The sequence below is a fragment of the Ostrinia furnacalis genome, unplaced genomic scaffold (genome assembly GCF_004193835.3).
Source record: "Ostrinia furnacalis isolate ACB-3 unplaced genomic scaffold, ASM419383v2 OfSCF3745, whole genome shotgun sequence".
Lineage (NCBI taxonomy): Eukaryota > Metazoa > Arthropoda > Insecta > Lepidoptera > Crambidae > Ostrinia > Ostrinia furnacalis.
Window position 1 is genome coordinate 434,222 of NW_021133984.1, and position 10,035 is coordinate 444,256.

A 10,035-nucleotide genomic window follows, 5' to 3' on the forward strand; every position below is an offset into this window, starting at 1 on the left:
GTCCATTGCGGCGCCGAAGAGGTTGCGGATTGTTGCCTATGGTGCTTGGCGGTTGTTGGAGCAGCACAAGGTGGCGGCGAGCTGTTTTGGCGTACTACGTCAGAGTCGAGGAGGGAACCTCCTCTGACGTCACCACTCGGACCTCATCGTCGGCTGCAGGGGGGAGCACCCCCGCGGACACCCTACCATCGAGCAGGACATTGCCAGAAGTGACGTCATTCAGTCAAGTGTGAGTTGTGTTACGGACAAAAATTGTGAGTACATTTTGAACCTTATTTACAAGAAGATTTGAACTTAGAAAATTCGTGATTAGTGCATGTGAACAGTGAAGAGTTCAAAATTTTACAAGTGTCGTCAGGGACTTAGAATAGTTTCGTGAATTTTGAACTGACGGGGAATCCACGCCGGTTTTGTGTNAGAAAATTCGGGATTAGTGCATGTGAACAGTGAAGAGTTCAAAATTTTACAAGTGTCGTCAGGGACTTAGAATAGTTTCGTGAATTTTGAACTGACGGGGAATCCACGCCGGTTTTGTGTTCCAAGTGCCAAACACTTAGAAAATTTACGAATATTTTTGTATAGACTTAGAAAATTTTCGAACATTTTTTGTTGAACTTTTGTTATTTTAGTTTATCATTATGGCAAATACTATTTTGGTTGTAACAAATATTTCTAAGGAAATTATTAAGGCTAAATCTAACTTTAAGAAATGTCCTAAGGAACGTATAACTTTGTCATATTTGGAAGTACGTTTAGAAAGTTTAGAAAAACAATGGTCTTTGTTTTTAGAAAACCATCATAAGGCAGTAAGTGAGGGCTATAAGCCAGACAAAGATTATGATTATGATAAAACGGAAGAGGAATATATTGATTATAAGTCATTGTTAAAAGAAAAATTGCTATTGTTAAACCCTAAACCGATGTCCTCTGAAACTACAGCAGACGTGAGTAAGGGAAATGAACATAGGTCGAGCGTGCGGTTACCAGAGATTTCAATTCCTAAATTTTCGGGAAATTATTCTGAATGGGTTAGTTTTCGCGATATGTTCATCTCCGTTATTGACAAAAATTCAAATATTGATGATGTGCAGAAGCTACATTATTTGAAAGGTTGTTTGTCGGGCGAGGCAGAGCAATTGTTAAGACATCTTCCATTAACTGCAAGTAATTATAAATTATCGATAGTGGAAATATCAATTACTGTAAGGGACAAAACACGACTTTTCAGGAGAGCCAAAAAACGATTTTTTTTTTCTTTATACCTCAATATCTTTTTATGTGATGTTACGATTTAAATAGTTTCTATGGCAAAGTTTCTTAGAATTTTCTGTTCTTTCATAATATAAACGCCAAATTTTCGAAAAATGGGTAGTTTAAAAGATAGCATGTCCCTTACATTAAAGAAACGAGCTTGACTGTACCTTACAATGTTGAAATTTCACAGTATGGAATGTCATGTATGTTGTAAGGTACATTTAAGAATAAACACGACAGTAATATTATTGTAACTTGACAATTTTAACATTGAAACCTGATGTAAGTAGAGGTTGCATTCAAGTNTCCCCAAAAGTCGTATTCAGACGACTAAAAATGTGTAAGGTAAGGGACATTTTTTTAAAGATATCAACATTTCAAGTATACCAATCGATAGAGCCGAAAATTCTGAATGCGTTGGTATATATAACTCATTTTGGCCAAAATGTCCCTTACATTAATTGATACTTCCACCATCGTTATGTTGGTCTCAGTTGGAAAATCGTTACAATAATAAGAAATATTTGTCTAATTGTATTTTGAAGCGGCTGACGGGACAAAAAGTTTTAAATTCTGAATCTTCAAATAGTTTAAAGCAATTAATGGATACAACTAAGGAATGTTTACATGCATTAAATAATCTAGGTATTAAAACAGATTCTTGGGATGTTTTGGTAATTTTTTTGGTTAGTCAGAAACTTGATCCAGAGTCTCGAAAATTATGGGAACGAGATATTGCCAGTTCGACTCAAGAACTCCCAACTTTAAATGACTTTGAGGAATTTTTAGAAAATAGATTTAGATCGTTGGAATTTTTAGATAATAGGGTTCAAAAATCAAATTATTCTCATCTTGCGACTGCGGTCTTATCCTGTTCATTTTGTTCAGACAGTCACAAGCTTTGCAATTGCAAAAAATTTGCTAAGGAGTTGCTCGATGCAAGGCGTGACTTTGTCCAAACACAACACTTGTGCTTTAACTGTTTAAATTCTGGCCATTCTGTTTATCAGTGTACTATGTCTACAAGATGTCGTCTTTGCAAGAAAAAACACCACACTCTTCTTCATCCCAAAAACTCCAAATCAGCCGGTGATCATTCTAAGGCTGACCAGCCTGTTGATAANCCAAGCTCGGTTGGATCCTCTCTGGCAGAACACTTCAGCAATTCAACCAAGACGAAACGTGCCATAATGTCATCGTAAATATGCACACTGAGATGTGTGACGACCATTTGCTGAAAAAATTTTGGGAATTGGAGGCTGAGCCGTCCTTACCCAAAATGAAAATGCTCACAGCAGAGGAACAAGCCTGTGAAGCTTTATTTTCTCAGACTACTAAAAGAGATGTAGATGGTCGTTACATAGTTAAATTGCCTTTTAAATCAGTCGATCCGCCGTGTAAACAAGGTGATTCTAAACGTATTGCCTTCAAGAGGTTCCTCATGTTAGAAAACCGCTTGATAAAAAATCCTGACCTCAAAAGGGATTACACAAAGGTTATTCATGAATATCATGATATGAACCACATGGAAAAGGTTAGTGACCCCCTGTCTCCTGGTGTTTACATTCCTCATCATGTTGTGATACGGCAAGACAAGACGACCACCAAGAACCGCGTAGTATTTGACGCTTCTTGTACTGACTCAAACGGAGTTTCACTCAACGGTGATCTGATGATAGGTCCGACTCTACAACCAGAGCTGAGGCACTTGATTATGAGGTGGCGGTGCTTTCCGATTTCACTTGTCGCTGACATAGTGAAAATGTACCGACAAGTGAAGGTGGCGGAGGAGGATACAGATTTCCAAAGGATTTTATGGCGTGAAAACCGTGAGTCAGATGTGCAACATTATAGACTCCTAAGAGTTACCTTTGGGTTATCATGTGCACCCTACTTGGCTGTTCGAGCTCTACAGCAATTGGCTTATGACGAGGGTTCAGATTTTCCATTAGCCTCTCCTAGAGTCCTGAACGACTTCTATATGGATGATCTGTTAACGGGCTGTCACTCTGTATCCGAAGGAGCACAAATCTTCCAAGAAATGACTCAATTGCTAGCGCGTGGTGGGTTTCCTCTGCAAAAATGGTCAACAAATAATAAGGAGCTGGCAGCTTTGATGAATGAGGATACGCCTGCGAAAGATTTAGAGCTGAAAACAGACGATATTATGAAGATCTTGGGATTAGCTTGGGATAGAGAGTCTGATGAGTTTCGTTGTATAGTTACACTTCCTCCTTTAGAATGCCCAGTTACGAAACGTAAAGTCATCTCTGATATAGCTCGTTTGTACGATCCCTTGGGTTGGATAGCCCCGGCTATAACAATGGCTAAAATATTCATCCAAAGATTGTGGTTGTCGGGTATCGAATGGGACGATGAGCTGCCATCATCACTGCTGGATGATTGGATTAAATTTAGGAATGACTTGAGCCAGCTCACCGTCGTTCGTATGCCAAGGTGGGTAAATTTATCCAAGAGCGACCAATGCGTCGAGTTGCATGGTTTTTCAGATGCCTCCAACGTCGCGTATGCTGCTGTTGTGTACATACGTATTATTGACCAAGACGGGATGATATACGTGCATTTGATTACCTCCAAAACCAGAGTTGCACCTATTAAACAGGTTTCCATCCCCCGGCTGGAGCTGTGTGGCGCCGTACTGCTGGCCAAACTGTTGAATGAAGTCGCAGAAATACTCAACATACCGAAAACGCAGATACACGCTTGGACCGACTCTACAATAGTTTTGGCTTGGTTGCGAAGTCACCCGAGTAGATGGAAAACCTTTATCGCTAATAGAGTGTCGGAGATTCTGACGATAACAGATGCAACTCAATGGTCTCACGTGGGAACTAAGGAGAACCCAGCAGATTGTGCATCTAGAGGATTGCTACCTTCTGAATTCACCAACAATCTGCTCTGGAAAGAAGGTCCCAAGTGGCTATACAAGGAAAAGATATTATATACAACAGGAGTAACAGACACTAACATGGAAGAACGGAAACAAAAGATAAAATGCTACAATAATTGTGAAGGTGTACATGATGACTTGTTTTCCAGATTCTCATCTCTGATCAAGCTCACACGAGTGTTGTCGTACTGCCGTAGAGTTCTTCAATGGAGACAACCTAAAGGAGAGAGAACAGATACAGCGAATGTTACTCTAACAGCAAAGGAAATAAAGGAAACCTTATATACATACATCAAAATAATTCAGGGACAGCAATTTAGCGATGATATAGAGTGCTTACAAAAAACCGGAAAGTTAAATAAAAAGAGTACACTGAATTCTTTGAGCGCTTTCCTGGATTCAAACCAAATTTTGCGAGTAGGCGGAAGACTTCACCATGCTCATATCAGCGAAGATATGAAGCACCCCATAATTATTCCCCACAAGTCACACCTCACTACTCTTTTGATTCGACAAGCTCACGAGTCCACTATGCACGGAGGTCCTCAACTCATGCTAAACTATTTAAGGAGCACTTACTGGATCATCAACGTTAAGGGCCTCGTGAGACAGTACGTAAGAAGGTGTGTGACTTGTATTCGTCATTCCGCACAACCCAATCAACCATTTATGGGTCAATTACCCTCTTCTAGAGTCACTGCACATCGACCTTTTCTTGCATGTGGAGTAGACTACGCAGGCCCAATCAGCATACGGGTATCAAAGGGTCGAGGTCATCGCTCCACAAAGGGATATATCTGCTTATTTATTTGCATGTCCACTAGGGCCATACATCTTGAAGCAGTCAGCGACATGACTTCTCAAGGATTCTTAGCAGCGTTTAAGAGATTTGTAGCTAGGCGAGGTCATGTCGCAGATATGTGGAGCGACAACGGTACCACCTTCGTTGGAAGTGCCCGAGAGCTAAGGGATCTGTTCGATGTGGAAAGGTCGAGTGTTGCACAAGAGATCGCAAATTGGTTATCTTCCAATCAAACCAATTGGCACTTTATCCCTCCACGTTCTCCAAACTTTGGAGGACTTTGGGAGGCTGGTATAAAGTCCACTAAGTACCACCTTAAAAGANTTTGTTTTGGGCTGAAGTCAGGGCAAAAAAACTTATTTTACATATTTTATTTCATCATCAATTTATCATCATTACTCTTTCCCATGATGTCGTCGGTCCACCTTGTGGGTGGACACAAGTGGCCACAATGTGGACTGACGACATCATAAAGGTAGCAGGAAGGCGCTGGACGCAGGCCGCTACCAACCGGGCATCATAGAAAGCATTGGGGGAGGCCTATGTTCAGCAGTGGACGTCCTATGGCTGAGATGATGATGATGATGAAGATAGTCTTTACCACAAAAGGACACCCTCCCTAATTTCGTTCCTGGCTTACCTGGAAGTCTTTAAATAGACTTCGGACGCAGGTTGGCCGTAGTAAGGACAATCTGGTCGGATGGGGATTCTTTGATGACTCAAACATGGAGTGCAGGTGCGGTTTTGTTCCCCAGTCGATGAAGCACATGATGTCGTGCCCTGAGTGCCCGAGCAACTGCACGCAGGAGGATTTAATGAATGCTGCTGACAACGCCACTCTTGTAGCAGAGTTTTGGGCTGAATTTCGTTAGTTCATTTTACCCAAATGGCGTCCATTGCTGAACAAAGGCCTCCCCAAGGATTTCCACAATGGTCGATTGGTGGCGGCCTGCATTCAGCGCCTTCCTGCTACCTTTATGAGGTCGTCGGTCCACTTTGTGGACATCCTACGCCGCGCTTTCCGGTATGTTCCGGTCTAGTAAAAGATTAAATATAATAAAAGTATTTTTTCAAATCGGTTTATAAATGACGATTTTCTGAGGTAACAAACATAAACCGAATTGAGAACCTCCTTTCTAAAGTCGGTTAATCACAAAAACAAAACAAGCACTCAATTAAACATAATAAATTAGACTAATTACATCTAATACTTAAATAAATCATAAGCTCAAGGCGTACTAAATCAAGCGGAATGATTTAGTCCTACCGGGAATCGAACCCTGCACTTTGATGTGTTCTGGCTACGGTTGGACATGGTCGTTTTGTCGACTTCAAATGGGGAGTTCAAAAGGTTTTTCATAAAAGTGAAATAACTATATTTAAGTGCTAAATATTCTGTAACTGAGCAGTCACTAATTTAACGAACTTTGAAAAAATATTTTAGTTCGTTTAAAATTTCTTATTTTGTCTAAAGGAAAGTTAGATTTGTAGTTTAAAATTTGATCTTAGAATTAGGTTATTGTTTAAAATATTATAAAAAAAAACAAAATGGACTTAAAAAACGTGCAATAAAACTAAAGAAAACAATAAGCAAACAAATAAAAGCTTGTAAAAAGCTCACAAAATAGAATTGTTACAAAATAAAAAATATTGTCTACATTTTAGTGTACTTTTTTCTTTTTAATGTAGGTTTGATGTAGGTATTCCATTTTATTTTTTTTACCTACCCACATTTTCCCTAATATTCTTCCGCTGTCACTCGCTGCTGTCTACGTTAGTCTACGAATTGTCGTGGCTCTTTCGGGACGTTGTTCAGTCTTATTGTACGTATTTGTTTTTTCAGAATTATGTTTGTACGATGTCACGACAGTACTTAAACACTGACTGCTTGTGTGCTGTACATAATTCGTGCTTTGAAACGTACTTAATTGGGCAGTGTATTTTGTGCGTTGAAACAATATTGTGCATTGTATTTTGTGCTTCGAAAGAAAATTTTACAGTCAATTCAGTGCTTTGGAACAATATTGTAGAGTGTATTTTTGTGAAGTGCGTTACATCCCGCTGCCTTGATTAAGTTGATCGAGGTAGACTCCTGATCAACTTCTTCCATCTTTGGAGGTAGAGAAGAGAAGAAGTATCCTGGGACTATATGCTGGTAGACTGCAGAACAGGTAAGTGAACTGATCATCGTTTCATCCACGAAGACCCCACCAATTTTTGGTCGAGGAAAGCGCGGGGTGCACGGAGTTTGATCCGAGCAATCCAAGCGTCATTATTATAGTGTGAGTGTGCACTCATGGATAATTTAGCGTGTACCGATAACACTCAAACATTAGCGGAAGAATGGTGGGGCGCGTCTTCGTGGATGAAATGATCTATAGCTAGTGTACTTATTCGATATTTAAACTTGGAGTTATAAGCATTGTTTGTGTTCTGTGTGCCTACCATGAGTTTACGTTAGGTGAGCTCGCTAGCGAATACGTCAAAATTTTCTATGAAGATTTTATTTCTTGAAAGTAGCCGCTAGAGGCGCCGACAATATGTCATACATTTAAATGTCATTTTTTTACGCAGTCGCTAGCGAGCACACCTAACGTAAACTCATGGTAGGCACACTGTATTCAATTACAGCAGTGTGAGGAGTACGCATTCTCCTCAGCTTTCGTTGCTCGACCTAATCTTACTAATATTATAAATGCGAAAGTTTGTGTGGATGTCTGGATGTTAACATGTTTGTTACTCTTTCACGCATAAAGCTGAATGGATTTTGATGAAACTTTACGATACGACGATCTGTGACACAATAAATTTCACGCGGGTGAAGCCGCGGGCAAAAGCTAGTAGTTTCTATAAATTTTTCCTTTCTTTATATTTTCTATATGTTTTCATATTTTTTAGTAGCTACTGAAGCTTATAACTCCATTCCTTAATAAATATAAAGTTGGGTTTGAACCCAAGTTGTTAAAATTATTTTTAACTAAGAAAAAAAAAGGAAAATTCTCATCTTTTTCAAGCTCAGGCTTCTTCTCAACACTAGCTCATTTATTGTCCCGAAGCAGTGGTAGGATTAATACTGGGACGTGTGAAAGTGCTTTATCAAAGTCAAAATTTCTTTATTTGTATAGACTATTTAAATAGTACCTACTAACAAAACGTCAAATATTTTGCTCTTAAGGAGCCTCTACATGTCTCATAATCTTTTTGCCCTACCAGCGCTTCGAGACCAACATTTGGCAAGTGCTGAGAAGTTCGCCGCAACAAACTCAAGGCTTACTTGCTTATAAATTAGTTTTATGAGTCTTTTAATAGCTTTTTTAGCCTAATATCATTAGAAATACTGAAAATAAAAAATAAAAAATAAAAAAATAAAAAAAAAGTGGTTCAAAATATTAATAAAACAAACGTATTCAATTGTGTAAACCATAGATATAATTTATTATCTTTTTACATTAAACACTAAATAAAACTAACACAGTCGTAAGTAATGATATAAAATAAAAATAACAAAATATTTACAACGAAACATAGATTGGAAGAAAACACATGACTAATACTTATAACTAAAAGAAATATACATTATGTATACTGATTTATATACAAAGTCGCTCAGTTGTAACAATGTGATCAATCAGTGGACCAAATAAATATACAATAGACTAAATCAATTCGGTAAATAATAATTTAAAAGCTTTTCATAAGTTTACATATTTTGTATGTATTAGGACTCCTTCCTACGGGAATCCAGTTTGCCGGTTTCCAGTAATGCAGGACTGTCGTCGTGTGGATACATGTGTGTTTAAAATTCGAATTACAAGTTCGAACGGATCGGTTTTTTGCGGGACACTGCAAACGGGATGTTCGGTGAACGTTAATATTAAAATACGTACTAAACTGGATCCTGCAAAAAACAAGAACAAGCCCATAATTATACCTATTTGTTTTAGGCCCGATTCGACCAAACTTTTATCCGAGAATAACTCCTGGTATAACTGGCACATTGACAGTGTCAGTATGGGAAATATGTCAAAACTGACCATTTAATCTGAGATTAATATTTACTCTTGTTTTGTCGAATCCACCCTTAAAATAATTTAATGTTAATACCAGACCTTGGTCGACCGCTTAGTTACATAGATGCTAACCAAAAAATCTGCGCTTCTAGACAATTTAATTTACAAGATTATAGATTAAAGATTAAAGACAATGTACAAGATTATAGATAATATAGTCTTTCGACTGAAACGAACGAACGAACGAACGAACGAATAGATATTTGGAACAATATAACATTGTCGATCATCGTCATTGTCGATATCGCTTTGACAAATTCAACTGAAACTCAGCTTGAGTTAGGCTGAAGTTCACACACTCTTAATATTCAATCGTTCTATTTTTTTAAATAAACAATGTTAAAAACGGATTTCAACGTCAATGTACACAAAATGTAAAAAAGAACATTATAGACAGTGTTTTTTTTTCATGACTATTGAATAGCGAACATAATGCCAAATAGAAAAATACATTGCAAAACAAAATAGTTTTCTTGACATGTCATTGTGTATTTCTTTTTTAAAATCAGTTGTTTTTTTCAGCATTCGATTGTTTTTAATTCCATTCTATTAATGTAAATGACAAAGTTTTAATTTAGAACAAGAACCTTTTTGTTTGAATATTATTTCTAAATTATTCTGACTACGAATATTCAAGTGATTTTGTACCTAATAAAATTACCTTATACACTTGGTTATCGCATCGCATCTTACAAATTTATTTAAATAAGATAATTACATTTATTCTAAATCTTAGAATACTTCAAAGATCTACAGAGTATTTACAAATTGCAATTTATTAATTCCAAATTAAAATATTAATAAATAAACTTTAAGTTATGTTTATTTACATTCAGGAACATAATTATGCTTCTCGAACTTCGATTATTGTAAATTGTAATAATAATAAATAAGTCGATATTGCAAAAAGAAAAAGAGTCATTTCTCAGTTCAAAATTGGGAAAATTACATTAATTTAAATATTTTTACTACAACAGAGGATGTATAATTACTATTGA

At 37.5% G+C, this 10,035-nt stretch overlaps 2 protein-coding genes across 2 annotated transcripts; both read left to right on the plus strand.

Moving 5' to 3' along the window:
* Window positions 1-582: 582 nt before the first annotated feature.
* LOC114358150 (uncharacterized) lies at window positions 583-2,456 on the plus strand. The gene is made up of 2 exons (XM_028312031.1): window positions 583-1,179; window positions 1,738-2,456. Exons 1-2 carry the CDS (start codon window positions 639-641, stop codon window positions 2,454-2,456), a joined length of 1,260 nt encoding a protein of 419 aa, XP_028167832.1. The 5' UTR covers window positions 583-638.
* A 2-nt stretch (window positions 2,457-2,458) lies between these two features.
* On the plus strand, window positions 2,459-7,126 carry LOC114358151 (uncharacterized). Its single transcript, XM_028312032.1, has 2 exons — window positions 2,459-5,258; window positions 7,086-7,126. The coding sequence occupies exons 1-2, from the start codon at window positions 2,459-2,461 to the stop codon at window positions 7,124-7,126; spliced, it is 2,841 nt and encodes a 946-aa protein (XP_028167833.1).
* The last annotated feature ends 2,909 nt before the right edge of the window (window positions 7,127-10,035 follow it).